This window comes from Pleurodeles waltl, chromosome 9 (genome assembly GCF_031143425.1).
Source record: "Pleurodeles waltl isolate 20211129_DDA chromosome 9, aPleWal1.hap1.20221129, whole genome shotgun sequence".
Lineage (NCBI taxonomy): Eukaryota > Metazoa > Chordata > Amphibia > Caudata > Salamandridae > Pleurodeles > Pleurodeles waltl.
In genome coordinates, this window is record NC_090448.1 from 661265039 (window position 1) to 661284985 (window position 19947).

At 46.3% G+C, this 19947-nt stretch overlaps 1 protein-coding gene across 1 annotated transcript in view; it reads left to right on the top strand.

Moving 5' to 3' along the window:
* Positions 1-19947, top strand: part of LOC138259834 (cytochrome P450 2C18-like) — a 209710-nt gene that overhangs the window by 38378 nt on the left and 151385 nt on the right. Inside the window, exon 2 of the mRNA XM_069207730.1 lies at positions 379-541. Coding sequence (XP_069063831.1) covers positions 379-541 — 163 coding nt within the window. The remainder of the gene's footprint in view (positions 1-378; positions 542-19947) is intronic.

The following is a 19947-nucleotide window of genomic DNA, read 5'->3' on the forward strand; positions in this document are numbered from 1 at the left end:
CATGCAAGGCATCATGGACATTGGCAGGAAAAACTATCAGTTGCCCCTACATATAGGAAGACACCACTCGTCACACCAGAGGGGGCACTGTCTTCAAAGGCATATGGTGGGTGGCCGTTCGCAATGGTAGCTGAGTCTAAGGCCTCTTCTGATGTAGTGAACCATGATCCATTCTATATATGAGGTCCAAAGTCTCATATCCTGGGAAATAAACGAAACGTTCACGAAATGTCTGAAGGATTCTTTTTTACTATTATTACTACTATTGTATGCAATAAAGTGATTCTACTGTGTGGTATGTTGTACAGCTTCCAGACATTGTACAGTTGTTGTTTCATTCCAGCCCGGAGCGTGAGTAACTGTCTTGATTCTTTGCAGTTTAAGGAGACCTATGGCCCTGTGTACACCTTATACTTCGGATCTCAGAAGGTGGTGATGCTCTGTGGATTCCAGGCTATAAAGGAAGCCCTCGTGGATCATGGAGAGGAGTTCAGCGGTAGACCAGACTTTCCAGTCTCAAAGCGAACCTTTAAAAGACAAGGTAAAAACTTGGGGTTGAGCTATCTTCAGATAGATTGTGAGAGCTTGATTCTTTTAGAGTATTTTGTATACATTGGATTAAGGGCCAATTATGAATTTGGCGGTCTGAAGACTGCCAAAGTTGCGGTGGCTATCGGACTGCCGCACTCCTGGCGGTCTGACAGCCAGATTAGGATCCTAGAGGTCAGACCACCAGGAGACCGCCGTCTCTGCCAGGATCAGGGATCCTGACGGGTTGGCAGCAGTCAAAGTCGTGGTCAGCCACGGCGGTGGCAAGTTTGCCACCGCCGTGCTGATCACCACCTCCCTTTTCGCCAGCATTTCAATGGCAGTTGCTCTGCCATGAAAAGGCTGGGGAAAAGGCAGTGCTAGGGGCCACAGGGCGGCATATTCTAGTTACAATCCCTTCTATGATTACAAATCGTCTGATAAACTTTTTTTCTAATAAAAATGAGACCTTAAATTCATTTTAAAGGTGTACATGAAAGAAGACCGAAAGACATTGGTAAATATATTTTTTGGATAGACAGGTGTTAGTTTCATTGAACATGTCAAAGGAGAGACTTTTTTAAAAGTTACTCAGTTAGGCATGTGTTAGGATTTTTTTGTGAACAGTTCACTGTCACCTAAAAACATGGGTCAGGCGCTGATTTACTGCATGTAGAGTGTACACCTCGCGGCTGCATGTATTGTCCCAGAGCAGTAGATCTGTACAGGGAACAAAGCAAATACTGCTGTGAATATAGTCACTGCTGAAACTCACGCCAAGTAAGACAGTGTGGACAGAGATAAAAACACAGGCACTTTGACAGCAAATAAGGGCTGGGGTATGGCTCTAAAATGTTTTATGAAGTCTAGGAAAGTGTTTTTGTAGCCCGGAGACCATTTGCCGTCACATACGCTCTTCCAACCTGCCCGAAGGTTGGCATTTGCAGTAACTGCTGCCTTGTGGCCGAACCATACCTGCGAATTGCAAATTCGTGGCTAGACATGCAAATCATGGTTGGCCCAGCCATACCCCTCAAGGAAGGGTATAGCCCAAACTGCTATATTCTATTCTATCTCAACACGAAAATAAGAAATGCAAAAATTTTTCAGTTTTTTGGGGCTTTCCAACTTATGTACAGCTTGAGATCCAGATTATCAAGTTATCAGATGCCCGGGCTAGGCTAGGTTGCTGGAAAATACCCCAAAACATTTATAGGAATTTAGCCTCTATAGTCTTTAAAAAGCAAACTGTCAGGAGAACTTTACCTTTTCCTTCCATATGCCAACATGTTGGATTTATCCACATTTGTTTTTAAGTGTTTAACCACACAATAATCATGCAAAAGCCCAAGCACACCTACTGCAGTGTTATCCCTCACTACTAGGTCATCCGCATATAGAAGACATATGTGTAACCCACCTATTTGTGGAAAACATCACTTAGAATGATTTAAAATAATAGGAAGATCTGCACGATATATACCAAATAACTTATGGAACAAAACACATCTCTGTTGCAAGCCATGTTAATTTACCTGTACCTGGGTCCAGTGTGACTGGTGGAGAGCACAGATGATTAAATCGCTAAGGTGGGATGTTCGGGGGAACGAGTTTTCACCAAAGGCGCCCTCTAGCCATTAAATCAAATGCTGCTAGGAAGTTGAGGAAACAACAATTTAAGGTTTCCACTTTAATTCAGTTGGGTCATTCTTCTGAATTTCTTCCTGTGCTGCAAAATAATTTCTGAGTATGCCCTAGCAATTCTAATTAGAGGGCGTTTAAGGCAGACATCAGCTTCTTATGGCTCAACAGAACAGTTGCCCCCTTCCAGGGATTTGGCAAATGTTATATTATGCAGATTTGCGGAGAGCATCATCACACAGGAGGTTATCCTGGCGCTGACGAAGTGTGAGTGTGGCCACACCTAGGGCCTAGTGGGACCACTTGAAAAACAGGGTATTAAGCTTCTTGCAGAATTCAAAAAGTGAGGAGGAGGCTCTTCTGTGTATTGGCTGTTCAAATCCATGCTTTAAGAGGAATGTTCAAAAAGGCTTGACAGCTGTATCTGGCTTTCAGTGGCCTATTTCCGTTACCCACCGAAAGAAAGCCTGCTAATTGACATGCCCACAAGCCAACATTTGATCTTATAACCACTGCTGGAAGGTGGTGTGGGCCTGCTGCTCTACTAAGCCTCATAGACGTGTTAACATTTCCAATATTTTGAATGAAAAATGAGTTAACAATTGTGTTCTCTGTAGTTAAATTGGAATTATTGGAAGACTCATAATGACCATAAAGATTAGTTGAATGTGAGACCCAGGACTTGTCTGGAATTATGTTGGCTAAGGAAAGAGTATGGGTTGCAGCTATGGTAAACCAAATTCCAGAATTTCTTAAGATCACCTAATTGCACAGCCTCAAACTTTCGTTCTTATTTTTTGTAGTAGATGTATATTTAAAAAAAATCTCCAAATAATCATTTATAACGGGACTTGGGCTCTTTTAATTTTCTTAGACAATATCTTTTCGGGATTGTATTGTTCCAAGTATTGCATTTTCTGCAGTTTATTTTTCAGTGCTCTACATGCTTTGTCTAACCATTTTGCGTGCTTAGGATTCAATGGGGGGGGGCAGTATTGTCTTACCTTGGATTTGTAAAGATGCAACAACTCATTATTTCATCATTCAGAAATAGCAGTCTAGTTTGTCCTCTGATTGATAAACACAATGGAAGTAATATTATTTATTTTGAAAAGAAGCCAGATGCCTGAGATAATTGCTTTTGAGTCTAGTGAACAGTCTTCAAGGATTCTCTACTGGAACACCTAGTCCCTTTTGACCTCCATCAGATTCCGCAATTCCCTGTTTGTTTGGAGGGGGCGGTAATCACTGCTTCCATTTGATAATAATTTAACCTTGGTAAAAAGTGAAATGTAGCAGATCTGAACAAAAATATGATTACGGGCCAGAGTTGATGACCCATCTGGAAAGTTTGATCTGCTGGTAAATGTGAATAAGGACAAACCAACTGGTTACTGGACACCATATTAATCATAATTTCTGAGGGTTTTGAGGCGTTACAAGGTGAGAAATTAGCTGACTGAATGTTCTATATTTCTGACACTTCAGCCATTAAATTATCAAACCTGTGAGGCATTAACTTTAAGTTGAAATCACCTGTTAGTACTAAAACACTTAGGTAAGTAACACTTACACTGGCAGTGTCATTTTCAAAAGACACCATAGCATTGGTCTCAGAAGTAATGTCTCCTTTATTAGAAAGACAAATAACAAAATCCAGTGGCACTTTTTTATATAGACACCTCACTTTCTGTTGATAATAAAGGTAGAAAGTCACCAGACAGATGGTTTCATTTTGGTGAACGACAATGTTTAGCAACACAAGCAACACATTGAATGTTAGAGCGTTCATAGCCAAGTCTCCTGACACCGAAGTATCCCATTTTGCACTAAAACATAATCTGACAAACCTCTCTCTAACATCAGGGTCATAAAAGAGGCCCCTGTGGCCCCCGAAGTGCGGGAGGGGCCCCAGTACTTCCTTGTTTTGTGGGGGCGCCCTCAGCCCTTAAGCCTTGCCATTGCATGTCTGACAGAATGTGTGCAATGGCATGGAATAAGAATCATTTAAACTCTTGGGGAAGCCACTCTGTTTTCCCTAACAGAAAAACAACACTGTTCATATAACATCGATGGCAGGCAGAGGCCCAGCAAAAGGTTCCCTATGTCCTCATCTCCATGGCAGGGGCATACTACAGGTCCCTGCGGCTTAGGATGAGTCCAAGGGAGGTTGGGGGGGGCTAGTCCTTCAGGGGACCCCCGGTGAGCCCAAGACTAATGAATATCTGTGCGATCTGCGAGTCCCCTGGGCCCCTGATCACATTCTTCAGGGTGGCCCCATTATTCAGCATTACCCACTGACTATCATATGATTAAAACAAACTTGAATGTTCCAATTAAGGCTACTTGCTGCTTAAGTGACAAGCGCTCCCACACCATTTTATAAAACATCACTAAGAAAGAAATCATTATCTTGATGTTGGTGATTATGAGATAACACAGCATAATTTCTTCTGTATGTCACATTGTCTATAGAGACAAGAGTTTGGAACGTAATTGCTTGTAATGGCAACTCTCAAGTTTTCCCAGTTCAGAGGCTTTTGTATTACATTCCATGTGTGATACTTCTTGTAAGATTGGTTAAAACGTGGACAATTGTTAAGATGTACTTGGAAGGGCATTAAGCCTGAGTGATGCTGTAGGAATTGTGCATTAGATGATTCTTGCCGAGGTATCTCCTCTCTTGATATTATTAAAACAGGTACAGAAATGCATCATAGTACTATTGGTTTAGTCATGGATGAGAGAAAAGAAACTTAGGCCCTCGTTACGAGTTTGACGGAAAGGAAATCCCATCCATCCAACTCCCAACAGGGTGGCCGCCGCCTTAGTGGTGACCACCCCGCCGGACCTATTAGGTGTTTCCCACCAGGCCGACCGGTGGAAACCTTGTTTTTCACCCATCTGCCTAGCAGTAAACAGGCAGCAGCATTGTCTCTGGCACTAAATTGAGCAGGTGGCGATGCTGTCACCTGCCGCGTACACCAGCCTTTTGAGTCTAGTGGACAGTCTTCAAGGATTCTCTACTGGAACACCTAGTCCCTTTTGACCTCATGGCACAGCAGACATGGAACATTGCAATGGTGCTGGGGATGGGGACCCCTGCCAGGTGCATGGGCAGTGCAGGCCCCCCTGGTGGCCCCCTGCAGAACGAGGTTGTAATCCGCAGGGCAGCACTGCATGCAGTGCTGCCTTTCCGGATTACGATCTCCACCCACCGTCAACCCGTTCGGATCACCGATCTTGGCAGAAATGGCAGAATCCTGGTGGTCTGACCGCTAGGGTCTTAATGTGGCAGTCAGACTGCCACAGCAGCGGCAGTTAAGACCGTCAGCCTCATAATGAGGCCTTTGGGGACTTCTCTTATAGATAAATTCTTTACAAACCTGATCAATTTTAAGCCCACTGATTCTAATTCATAAAGTTGCAGAATTTATTTGATTAATGACTACATTCTACTGCAATTCAGATGATGGGGTTCCATGCTTTCTTTCCTCGCTTACTGGTTTTAAAGTATTGTTCATGTTCTTTTCCCAAAATGTTATCCACAGTTTCTATAGGACATAAATTTGATTTCAATTAAGCCAGCGATCTATCTGTGCTAGCACTTGGAAAAAGAGCTTTACTCAGATGCACAATCTGGGTATCGCACCTATTATTCAGACTGTATGTCTTTAAGTGGTGTTAAGGTGTTTTGTATTATGTTTCTTGTTTTGAGTGTGCTTCACCTTTTTACTCCCATGTAACACTGGGTGTTTTATTAGCCTACTTATTATTCTGTACGGGGGAAATTGAGCCACTCCTAATTGAATGTTTTTGATAAACACGTTTTCCTTCACCCATAACTTCTATTGGAGAAGCTGCCCATGGTAGCCTGATTAGTACCCAGTGTTATTGTTGCTTACTTAGAGATTTACCACCTTTGTCTTTTTTCTTTTACAAAACTACTGATATTTGTTGCCATTTTTTGCTATAATTTAGGCAATGCTTTAAAAAGGAACAGTGCTCTGGAAGACGTCCATATTGTTCTGCTTTTCTTATAAATAACATGGGTTGACAAGAGAAAACATTGATTTGGGAGCTAGCTAAAATGTGATGGTTCCTGCTGTACCCAGTTGTCCTTCATCAGGTTTGGTTTCGCTTGCTGTTTCTAGCTCTGAATACAACCATACCAAAGTAGGCAGGCAAACATTAACAGTCTGCAGTTCACAACTCATTTCTTTCTGTTGAGCTGTTTTGATTTGTTGATTTTTTTAATTTGCTTTTAACCTAGGGTTCCAGTATGCTTTTTAGGATGCTATGCATTAACAAAGGCAAAGCAACCGTTGATAGTGCTGAAGAGGGAATTGCATTTCAAAAGTGTCATTGATAACAAATGGGGCTTCATACACGATCCTCTAGTACAATAGTTCTTAGCATGTTGTTGGCAGGTCCCTAGTGGTCTGCTATGCCTACTTAGCGGTCCATGGCTGCTTTGGAAAATTAAATAATATTAACAGATTAACAAAGCAAACTTGAAACTTGTTAACGGTCCTGTTAATGTGAAGGTTTCTGAAATTGGAGGCTAAAAATTAAGATGGTGCCCTCCAATTGATTTGTGGGAGCAGTGCAAGTACATCAGACAGAATATGATATGGATTATGGGTGGCTTCATTTGAATTTAGAAGAGCTCCAACATTCCCATTAAAAGTTTTTTTTTATATTTGCTGTGAATTAAATGAAATATTTAATCATTCGTGTACTTGTTTGATGAATGATTGTGTCTGTATTTGTGTGTATTGTTTTGCTTTTTAAATCATCAAAATTGTTTAGGTCGGAGTCCTCGGCTTCCAGTAATGACTCAGTGGGGTTCCAGGATATAAGTAATGATTAAATGTCCACAGAAGTTAAAAGGTTAAGAAACACTGCCCTAGGGGGCGTGGTCTGGCCACGATCAGTGATGGCTGCCTAGGAGCCGAGCTCCGCTAGGCGGTGGGCCGTGGGACGAGGGGGGCGGCGCCGGGGGCACACCGAGGCCCTCCAACCATCCCTGGACCAAGCGCGGGGGATCGGCAGCGCGGGGGAGCCGTTAGCTCGAGCGGAGGACACGCGCTCTCCTCTGAGCGATCGGGGAGAGCGGAGGACGAGACTGAGGCCCGCGGCGGGATGGAAAGCCGCAACCTCGAGTAGGAGGGTGGCCCGACCCAGGAGGCGCACATCCCTCTACCGTGGACTCTGGGGGCGGCAGGCACCCAGGAACCTCTCCGCCTAACCCCCAGAACCAACGCCGAACCGAGCGCCGAAGATTGTGGCGCTGGAGAGCCACTGACACTCCCTCTCCCCTGAGCGCCTGGGGAGAGCGTAGGACGAGCCAGAGGCCCGCGGCATGACGGAAAGCCGTGGCCTCGCATAGATGGGAGGCCCGGCCCAGGAGGCGCGCCTCCCTCTTTCGTGAACCTCGGGGGCGGTGGGCACCCAGGAACTTCCCTGCCTGCCCCCACAACCTAGCTGGGGACCTGGAGAGCCCTATACTCACTGGAGCACCAATGGGGCTCGGGCAGCTTGCGGGAAGCGAAGCTAGAGCCACGGAGGCCCCCCAATTCAACCTGGACTTGCATCTGGGGGTCACGGAGCCCCCTTTCCAGGGGCCCCGGACACGCTGTTGTAACTGGACGGGTGGGGACGTAGCCGGGGCCTACGTTGTGGCCCTTGCTATACTTACCCCTCCACCTCCATCCTACGCCATAACGGAGGCCTGTAAGGGGAGGGAAAGAAAGAAGAAGAAAAAGAAGAAGAAAAAACAAAAAAAAGAAAGAAAGGAAGAAGGGAAGAAAGAAAGAAAGAAGAACAAGGACAACAACAGCTGTACCCTCGAGCACCCAGGAGGCCCGATCTAGGGGGCGCACCTCATCCTCACTCCTACTCCTTCTTCTTCTTTGCGGACTTCCTCGCCGACACAGGGGTCGGTGAGCGGAAGGGGGCCTCCTCTTTCACCCCCGCTCCCCCCCCAGCCCGGAGCCTGGAGGGCCCCCGCCCAGACGGGCGTGTGGGTGCAACTCGGACGGCCAATAGAGGACAGCGACGACACCGTGGACCTCCCATCTAGTCCGATTTGGAGCGGGGAGCTGCAGAACCCCGCCCTCCCCCCTTTTTTGGAGAACCTGGACGCCACAACCTCCGGGCTTGTGGGGGCATCACCAGTGCTCATATTGGGGCCCTCTCGTCTCCAATTAATGCCTGCCCGGACGCACTGCCACACTGACCTCTTCCCTCCTTTGGAAGAGTGAGAGATTGCCTGAGACTGCACCTGCACCCGGAATCACACTCTGCCCAAGCACCCGGATGTCTGCTCTCTGAGGTCGTCCTGCTAGACAAAAAAGTACCCATCCAAAATTGCTGATTACCTGGCACCCCCTATCCCCCCACTTCCCCCTCGTTCTACATTTTCTACATTCTCTGCATCTGCTGCGAGAAGGACAGGTACCCTTTGGATCTCTACCTGCACGGGGGAACGTGCAATGCCCAGGGGCAAGACGACGGGCAAAACATTGGGTAAACCAGCCCGCCAACTACTCTTCTCCGAAGTCCTGCGTCAACAGAAACATCCTCCTGCAGAGGACCCTCTACCCCCGTATCAACATGGCAGATGACACGCAAGGTGCGTCAATGGACCGTATATTACAGGAGATATCGGCGGTGGGTCGCGAACTGGAGGGTATGGACAGCACCATGGTGGCGCTGACGGCAGAAACAAGATCTATGCGCCTGGAGATAGCGGGCTTCCAGTCGCAAATCTCCGGGCTAGACCAACGAGTGACAACAGTGGAAACCCAAGTAGCCTCCTGGACAGACAGAGACCAAGAACTCCTGCACCTTCTTAGCAAACTAACTGACTTGGAGGATAGAAGCCAAAGGAACAATATTTGCCTTCTTGGATTTCCGGAAGGCATTGAGGGCGCGGACATACTCTCCTATCTACGGGACACACTCCCCAAGCTAACGGATACAACATTTGATCCTCCTTTGGAATTTCAAAGGGTGCACAGACTTGGTCCCCAAGACAAAACGGAAAGGGCCGTCCTCGCCCAATTATAGCCTGTATGCTGCGCCATGGGCAGGCTCGCCAACTGTTACAGACAGCCCGAATACAAGGTCCACTTCGTTTGGGCACCCTGGAAATCTGACTCTCAGCTGACTTTTCTTAAGAGACTGCAGAACGAAGGAGAGATTTCCTTTCTCTCAGCCCTCGCCTCCGCCACTTAGATGTGAAATTCGGCCTATTCGAGCTGGCCAGGATGTGGATCACTAAGAACGGGGAATCACGGACCTTCTACGACCCGGAGAACCAGAGAACATTCCTAGAGGGACTTCATGACCAGACACAATCCATGGAAACAACAGCTCAGATCATACGGGGCCTACCCTCGGGAGCCGGCCATCCAGAAACCGCACCTGATCCTGACGGAAGATCATCCATAGATCCCCAAACCTAGAGAGACTCACAAAAAGCTACGATGACAGGGGCCAAGTACTCCAGGCGGTGGTGATGTACACACAGCTGTCGGACAAAGACAAATCCCGATCCCCTTTGAAACCCACAGTGGCCCCCACCTGAGGTCGAACGGGCACTGCGCCCTTCGGGGCCTTCGCCATCGAAAACTATGGGCTATCACGGATGTGCCAAAGGGATCCTGCGGCAGAGAAGACCAAACGGAGAGATGAGTACTTGATTTTGGGCACTCATAAGACATTCTATTACTGAGAGCCATTGCCTCTGATCGGCCTCAACTGTTTTTGATTGTTCTTGATTGTCCTTGCTTATTACCACCTGTTTCTGTATATCCTTCTCTGCTCTCTCTTCCCTTAGAGACCCAGAAACACCCCTCCCTTCAGTAGCATGACCCCATCTCATCTGGTAAAACGATTTTACGCACCTCCTTGGAACTGTTAGAACTGTTATACTGTTCCCATTTACTACTAATTCGTCCTGGTTTGGTTTGTTTTTCAATGAGTGCTTTGGAGGGCCCACTGTGGGCGGTAGAGTAGAGTAGAGTATAGTTGCAACTGCCTAGCGTACAGGAGCAGTGTAGCGCTTTAGATAAAATTAATATACATGGTCCTTACGGCTAAATCCCTCTAGATACGACCAAGGTACTTATTCTATCTCCCAAAAACTCTGCAGATCCACGCAGCGCTTTTCCCCTGCTCTCCGCTCCCTCCCCTCACCTCTCCTTCCCTCCCCCCTCCTCTTCTAAAGGTACAGCATCATCCCACCTCTGGATCTAAGCTATCATGGGAGCTACACATGCCCTCTGCATAACCCCACCCCCCCCCCTCATGCCTCTCACTTCCCTTCCGTGTAGCCCAGATCCACGCGCAAATGGAAGAATCAGTACAGGGGAGGCCTGGGTGCTGCGCGTGCGCCGCCCCCCGGCACGGGGCCCGTTGGCCGGGCACCGGAGCTCAATAGGCCTGGATTTTAGACCTGCAGGTTACAGTTCGAGAACACCGGGGCTTTAGTCCTGATTTCCTTCACTCTCTCCTAATTTTTCTTTAATCCTCTAGTCTTGCTTACTTGTTCCTTTTCTCTGCTGACTCCTTTCTTTTCCCTCTCCTCTTCTTATCACCCTACATACTTATTGTCTCCTCCTCCCCCCATCCTCCTTCCCCGCCTCTAGAGTCCGAGCCAAGTCCCTATTCCCCCCCTCCCTCTCTAACCCCTTCCCTCCCTCCTCTGCCCTAACCTTAGTGCCCACACCCCCAGGTAGGTTTCCATAAGGAGCTGGGATGTCCAACACGAAAAAGGCACCAGCAGTACCTCTACGGATCATATCAATGGCCTCACCCATTTAATAAAGCGGAAAAAAGTTCTATCCTATCTGAACTCCAAACAGGCTGACATTGCCCTCTTACAAGAGACACACTTGGACAGACTAGAATCCAATAAATTACGACGTGACTGGGTTGGCACCATCCTGTTTAGCTGCAACCCACCCTCACCCAGTACGGAGAAAATGCGGGGTGGCGCTGTTGCTGCGTAAAACCCTCTCCCATACGGTCATCAAATCATGGACTGACCCCGAGGGCAGCTACGTATTTGCCAAACTAAAGATAGGCAACTCTTCACTGTGCGTGAGCTCCGTCTACGCGCCAACAGGCCCCAAACGCCTCTTCTTCCTACAAATCAATCGACTTCTGACTGAGATAGGGGCATCTCGCTATGCAATAGGGGGTGACTGGAACATAGCCAGAGACGCCATACTGGACAGAACGGGACCCCTGGATGTAAGTAATAATGCAGACAGAGCCCTACAGACCGACATACTTTTAGACAACGGCCTAGTGGATCACTGGAGGCTGACCCACCCGACAGAAAGGGAATTTACTTTTCTCTCACCGGTACACGGCACCCAATCCCGACTCAATTATTTTCTTCTATCCCACAACCTTGTGGCCCGCACCTTCGATGACAGCATATTAGAAGGCGGCCTCTCAGACCATTCTCCAATCAGTGTAGCCATCCAGTTGGGCCTAGTATCCCCAGGACGCAAACCCTGGAGATCTGCAGTCCATCGCTATCGATCCCCCCAAGGTAAGTTACAATTGCAGGACCATGCAGCCACCTTCGTCCAAGATAATCAAGGCACTGTTGATTCGGGCCGAATCATGTGGGCCGCAGCCAAGGCTTCAATACGGGGACAACTCATGCGGGATGCTGCGCTGGCGAACAGAGACAGAAAAGAACAACAGGCGCCACTGGAACTCGACATTCGCCAACTCACTAGACAATATACCGCACGCCCCTCCCTCTCAGGGCACCGAAATTTAGAGCGAGCCCAAATGGCCCTTACTGAGCTATAAACTACCAAGGCTGAATATGCCCTACAGAGGCTACAAGGGAGACACTACGAACAGGCGAGAAGGCGGGGAGCATGCTGGCAGCCCAGCTTCGCCAAAGAACAGCCACTCTTGCCATCCCGGCTATTCGTGCTTCCTCCGGGGAAATACTAACACACCCGCAAGCTATTGCAAACAAATTTGCGTTGTTCTATAGGCGCCTTTACACACCAGAAACAACATCCAGTCTGGCGCAGACTATAGCCTTCTTAGAAGGCCTTGACCTACCCTCCCTGTCAGATGAGGGTCGCAGTCTCTTAGAAGGGGAAATAAGCAGACAGGAAATAGAAAGTGTAATCTCCGACCTCCCCTACCACAAATCGCCCAGGGAGGATGGATTCCCGGTGGAATTTTCAAATGGGTAGGGAAAGAGGCGATTGTTATCCTACATGAGGCCCTAAACGAAGCCTGTTCATCACAGACACTGGGGGTCATATCCAATAATGCCACGATAGCCATCATACCAAAACCTGGGAGAGACCCCCTGCTGTGTGTCAGTTATTGGCCCATATCTCTTCTAAACGGTGATATCAAAATCCTAGCAAGTGTCCTGGCAAATAGATTACGCAAAGTTATACCGTCCTTAATCCTCCATACACAAGTGGGGTTTGTACCGGGCCACACCTCTAGGAACCATCTGCGCACCTTATGCCATACCCTATGGACCTCGAAGGACTCACCGGAGACGGCACTGGCCTTGTCCTTAGACGCCAAAAAGGCGTTGATTGCATAGAATGGCCCTACCTGTTTATGGCCTTGAAGAGATTTGGGGCCATATGTACTAAAGCATAGACACAGCATGGGTAAAATCCTTTGGTACATATGGCCCTTGGTCTGGGAGACAAATTTATTTTCAATGGTGCGGCTACTCTATGACCAGCCCGCGGCAAGAGTCAATTGAGGAGGCTTCCTCTCAGACCCCTTCCCTATCCGTAGAGGTACACGACAGGGTTGCCCCCTTTCGCCCCTCTTGTTTCTGCTGGCAATGGAGCCCCTGGCCGCAGCTATCCAATCCTCCCCCTCATAACTGGCCTTCTACTACCTGAAGGTATTTCCAAAATCTACCTCTATGCCGATGACGTCCTATTAACTCTCACAGGCCTAGAACGCTCTATACCAGCTCTGCTGGAGGTCATCGAGGGATTCGCAACCCTCCATGGTAACCCCATTAACTGGAATAAGAGCGAGGCGCTCTCGCGGGTAACCACAAAAGCAGCACTCCTAGGTTTTCCATTTCGCTGGACACCTAAACACCTTAAATACCTGGGAGTGCTAGTCAATCCGGGCTTGGTGCATATGGTGGCGGACAATATCGATCCCCTCATTGCACGGACAAAACTTGATTTAGCAAAATTTACCCAACTGGGCCTTTCTATGTGGGGTCGAGTACATGCGGTCCCCCGCTTCACCTATATTCTGGGAATCCTTCCCCTACAGGTGTCCCTTCACACGCTACAAAGCATAGATGCACTCATCAGATCATTTGTATGGGGCCCAATGCGACCACGACTATCGCCTGCCAAGCTCCTAGCCCGCCGCGCCCAGGCGCCTCTGTGGCGCAACAGTGGACTTCAGATTGGCGGTGAAGTGCTCAATTGGCCGCAGTGGATCCTGGAAAACGACACGCTCAAATCCTTCCCCAGGCTATGGGAAGAATTCGATATTCAGCCCAGTCAAGAGTGGAGATACTTACAACTCAAGCAGTGTATCTCCCAGGGGACCGATACTACCCGCCGGGGGTCCCAGTCCTCACCCATAGTGGCCTAACTGCAGCAGTGGGGCAACAAAGGGGAGTTATGGCATGTCTTTATGACCTAATCACCCGACAGCTCTACTCCCAACCTCTCCTAGATAAGCTACGTTTACAATGGCAAACCCGATTGCAACAGACCCTAGACCCAGACGACTGGGAAGACATCCTAGAAGCCTTGGACAGAGTTACCCGGGAGGCACGTTTAAAGTTTTGCCTCTTTAAGGTCTTGCACGACTGGCACTGGTCCTTAGCAAAACTGCACAGGACAGGGCTCATGTGAAGTGTTGGCGATGCCCAGAGACATACTGTGACTTAAAACATATCTTAACTGACTGCCCAAAGGTCCGACAACTCTGGGACGTTGTGAGTTCCAACTTGGCCGAATCTATGTTACTCCCGTCACCACTCCCCCCCTCTCTCATACTTTTACAAGAAACAACCTCAATCCCAGACCTCTCTAGACTGCACAAAAGACTGCTGCACACTGCATTAGCCACCACAAAAATCTGCATACTCCATCACTGGCGGTCAGAGGCCTCTCCAACCCCAGAAGAATGGATCATAGCCATGACCCGCACGGCCACGCATGAAAGAATCATCTGTAACCTGCAAGACCACTCTAAAATATTTTCCCAGGTGTGGGCTCCCTTCCTCACTGAGAGACGATCGTAGATCACCCGAAACCACCTGCCCCCCCCCCCAATTCCCTCCCCTTCTCCTTCCTCTCCTTTTCCTATTTCCCCCTTCTTTTCTTTTCTCCCTCTTTTTCTCCTCACCAGTCCCCCCTTTTCTTCTCTTCTCTTTCTTTCTTCACTTCCTTAATTCCACCAGAGACTAGATACTGGTCCCTCCTATCTCCTTTAGCAGACTCTTCTCGCAGATTCATCTTGCCGAGCCATTGGAAGGACACTTAGTACTAAGCTTGAACTGGCAGAGTGAAGACAGAAGATCTAAGTCCCAATATCCTGACTGTGCAACTACCTTGACAATGCACAGCTCTAGGGTATACTACCGTCTTGATGCTATGACCTTCAAGGCAAAGACATCCGTCCTGTCGACACAGCGAGGAGCCTATCCTTTACCCCCAGGGGGCCAGATGACTCTGTATTCATGCCCTCGCCACCCGACTAGCTTGCTTATTTGCTTATTCTCCCTACCCTTTCTCGCCCTTGCCCAGCGTGTCCTATGACACGACATTTTGTCTACTCCCCATCTCTTATCTCTTGTCTCTACCTATACCTTTTCTTCTGTCCCTTTCCTTCTTTCCCCTTTGACTTGATCAGTACAATATGTTTTCAAACCACGAATGACAATATCCCATTGTTTTACCCGCTTTCCTTATTCTTTGATGTACAATTGTTCACAGATGCCGGGACCTCGATCCCACCTGGGTTTTGTACTGTATTGCAGTGTTCACAATAAAACCTTTAAAAAAAGAAACACTGCCCTAGTGGATTATCATAGTTTTTTTTGTCTGATCTACTAATAAGCTGATATAACTATTAGATGGAGGGAATCTAGGACATTTGGTTGTTTTGCAGGTAGCCTCCTTCTTAGAACCATGTAACTCTATATATTTACTTATTTATTTGAATCAAGGGGATGAAAAATGATGAGGGCTCTTTTTTAATGAAGGCGCAAGAAGATTTAAACTGGCTTCTCGAATTTCCATTTGCTTATACACCAAAGGGTCCATGGTTCCAGTACAGAGATCCAAATTATCGTCTGACCGAATTAAGGAAATACCTTAGTCCGTTTTTGACTTTGTGGATGTACAGTATCAGTGCCTAATTTGAGCTGGTGGTTACCGGTGCTCAGCACCTGCACTTAATTGTCAACGCCGGCACTTATTAACCTATTAGGTGCAGGCGTCGACCACATTTAAGATAGGAAAACCATCAGCTTATTCTCATTAAAAACATAACAAAGTAATGAATTGTATGAAACTAAAAACTTCGAAACATAGTTATGCTAATTAGGATTAGAAACAGAAACTTCATATAATCACAGTGATTAAAAGACTATGCACTTTACTGCCAGAGAGGTTGCACTTAACCCATTTTTGGAGTGATGGTCCTGCATACTCTGGATCCTACCAACTACAAAAGGAAACATTAAGACAAACTATGCATATGAATACCAAAATGCTTCATTGCCTATATTGTGCCTATTGCATTAAGGAGACCTGTACATACGTATACTAAAGCGCTTCAGTGCCAATAGTGTGCAAGGTCATTGTTTTGGTATCAGTATAAGGTATCCTATCAGGCTTTCATAAGTATCATTAAAAATAGAAAAACAAGGAGGAGATATAACAGTGCAAACAGATTAGGATAGAGATGTAAACATTCTTTCTGCCAAATGCAGAAATTTAACAAACCAGCAAATCATTGGGATTGATTTGCCCAATAAGAAGAGCATAATAACTTGTCAGCATATTCTCACCCCTGCTTTTAAAAACAGTGCCTTTAGAAAAATATGACGGGCCTCAAGGAGATAAGGACAAACACAAAGAATGTGCAATAAAGTTTCTTGTGTATTTCCACAAAGTCTGCAGCAATTAGATGTCCATTGTTGGATCCATTTTGGGACACTGTCGTAATTTTGAAAAGGTATCCCTCATGCGTGATATAAAACATGCCGACATGTAAGGCTGAATTTCTAGTTTATCAAACAAGCTAATCACAGATCAAGCATGCTTTTAGTTGCCAAAGAATCCTTATCAACTATAAGGGAAAGTACTTTGGTCTTCCAGTTCAGTAAAAGTTGGGAGGCTGCAGTCATTTCTTGAATCACAGGCTGCAGTTCATGACTCTGGAGACAGACGGACAAATACGATCTCCAGGCACTGACATAAATCGAATAGTTTATTTCTTTCCAACACAATTGTCTGAAGAGCTGGCTTAGATAGGTATAAGTAATGCATACATTTCAGAAAAGCTACCTTCCTTGCAAAAACCTGACTTTTGGGAACCAAACTACAGACAAACTTCAGCTTGTCAATTGTCCTTTGGATGCCTTGATCTGAAGTAATTCCAGTAATTTGGCATGCTTCCCTTTAAATTTAACTAATCCGTAAACTAAGGCTGGAATCAACTTGCCTCCCATAATTTACACAAGATTATCATACGATTGACAGCTAAATTTGCGTTGTAATAATTTAAAAGCAAAGATAGAAGATGATGTCTTGGCTATTATAAAATTAAAATGACTTTTAAAGGAGATTGTCGTCGATTAGGATTCCCAAGTACGTATAGCTCCTAACCACTTACATTTTCTTTTCTCTAGCATACCATGCACAAGTTTAAGCAAAGGTCACCCCCGTTGACATTATCTTAGTTTTCTTGGTATTTAACTCAAGGTAATTCACAGATGTATAATGTTCAAAAGAATTGATTAGACACTATAAACCTATGGGGGTCTGACTGAGAAGGATCGTATTGTCCGCGTACTGTAAGTATTTTATTTGACAATTTGCCAATTTGGGTGGGTGATCATTGATATTTTCCAAATTCTGATACAAACCTGCCATGAAGAGATTGGAGAAACACGGAGCAAGTACACATCCTTGTTGTAGCCCATTATAAGTTCTGATTTGTTGAGTCAGACAGAGCCCATACCCTTGTTTAACCTGGACCCTGGTGATCGTACATAGGAGAATAATTGTGTCTAGTAATTCTAGAGGAATGCCCCATCCTAATGATTTTATGTTGATGAAACATAAAACAAAACAATCAAGGGCATGGCAATCATGTATAGATATTTCCAGCATTCCGTGGCTAAGAACAGAAACCCTAGGGCGAATTACCAACAGTATTATTTTTCGATTCCTTAACATCATTACACTGCATACAGTCCTAAAATCATAGAGTATCTGCCTCAGCTGTATTGCCCCCGTAAAGGCTATTAAGTTATCTACCCGGACTCCCAATCCGTAATATGACCTCCATACCCTCCAGATCTTCTCGTACTTATGGGGACATTCTCTGCTTTGGTAAGTAACTTTGTCAGCTGCCATATATAAATCCATTCCCCTTCTCTACTCCCGCATGGTTGGTGGCTTCTGCGCCCCCCAGTATCCGGCCACATCTTGCTTAGTCGCCACTAGACCCAACATACTGAAAATGAGTTGTGGACAGGGGAGATTGACTTCACTGGGGATCCCCAGCACCACAAACCGTGGATCTAGCTGAAGTGATGTACCTAATATGTCAGAGAGCTCTCCTATGATCGCAGTCCAGTATGTCCTGACTTTGGGGCACTCCTATAGGGTGTGACTAAAGCTGCCTGGAGCGTTCACACAGTGGAGACATGTGTAAGATTGAACCCTTCCCATAAGATGCAGTTTTCAGTCGTCAAAATATATTCTGTGGAGGGTTTTAAATTGTATCAGGCTCAGCCACCTCTTAATGGCTACTTCTCTGAGGTGCATTGGTGCTGCTTCCCAGTCTGTGTCTTCCATGTCGCCCACATCTCTTTGCCAGCTCTCTTGCAGTGTGCCTAATGTGTCAGGCATGTTGGTATTTATGGTCTTGTAAATGGTTGAAATTGCCCCTTTGTCCAATTCATCTATCCACAGGCATAATCTGGTATGTCTAGCTCATCTAGCTCTGCAGCCTTCCCTGCATGTTTAAGTTGTGCGCAATGTAGGAACTGTGATGTGTGTAGTTGGTACTCCTTTTGTATTAGAGGAAAAGACATGAGCTTCCCAGCTTTGATAACACCCCCCACCTTTGAGATGCCAATGGTATCCCAGGTTCCAAAGCCCTGTAATGCCTTAATGTCTTAGAGCCATTTCCCTTACCACAAGGGCACCTCTTGTCAGGAGATTACCCATTAAATCAGACTTCCACAGGAGAAGATGCCCTTTACCCAACCCCCTCCAACAGATGCGTGCTCAGACTTTACTGATTATCTGAACCCTGCATCCGCTAGTGGGAAAAGGGAATGGGGATAGAAAAAGAGAGACTGCCTCAAGGTCCAGTTCCAGCCTGTGTTTCCCACTTGAAGATAGGATTTTCAATGTGTGTCTCTGTAACCTGCACCTTTCTTCTTACTGGGATTTCTTTAAAGGAAGGACCTGCAGTCGGGTGATAAGAGCATAGATAAGTACATTCCTACTACACATTCAACTGTTCAGCCTTTCACATTCACCCAATTTTATCGTTCTCCTAACCTGTATCTTCTGAGAGACTAGCCTCGCTCTAAGAGAACAATGTTAACTTAAAATCTTTTTTTCTCCAGAGTCAGAGGTATCCAGGTTTCTCTGGAGAACAGTTCAAAGGTTCACAAATATACAATCTACTAATGTTTGTTACAGGAAACGAAAACTCCTTCTCAAGGTTTAGTTTTCTCAATCACAGTCTCTATGAATTAGTCTGAGCACTAAGGTTTATCTCTAAGACTGGCAAGTCTGCCAGGCGAAGAGTTTTTGAATATATGTACATATATACATATGTATATTGTCAAGTCTGGAAATCATACAAAAGGATTCCTTACTGCAGCTGCTTGAAGTTCTGTTAAGCCAAAATGAATTCTCCTCAGAAAGCCGATAGCCAGTTGTTGGAAGAAGGAAGAAATTCCGCTTCTCCAGAAGGGAAAAAGTAGCTGGTGTGCACACCGTAACAAGTAAAAGAATGAATTACTCAAAACGGGATGAATTCTCTATGAAATGAAGCATCTCAGGAACACTGCTCATTCTCCTCAGGAAAACAGTTGAAGGGCACAGCACATAGAGAGAAACAGCTGGAGGGAAGCTTCAGCTCGAGACTAAGGTAGGAACACCAGAGCGCTGACCTCACAAAGATTTGCGGCCACCATCTTGAGTGGCAGTTAAACCTGAAGAAGCTAGTTCTAATTACAGCCTCCGCAAGAGCCACCGGGAGTGAGGACGTCGCTGCAACCAACGTGGGTACAAGGAAAAGGGGAATCGTTTTTGCTGAGGTAAGATCTTAACAACACTGGCAATAGTTTTCCTGTCAGTACCCCCCTCCAAAGAACTCCCTCCCACAGAAGGTTTGTTAGAGAAAGTGTTGTGAAATTGCTTTATCAACCTTAGAGCATACACATTTTGGAGGCTTCCCAAGACCTTTCTTCGGGGCCAAAACCTTTCCAGTCAATGAGGTCATATAGGGGGTTATTCCAACTTT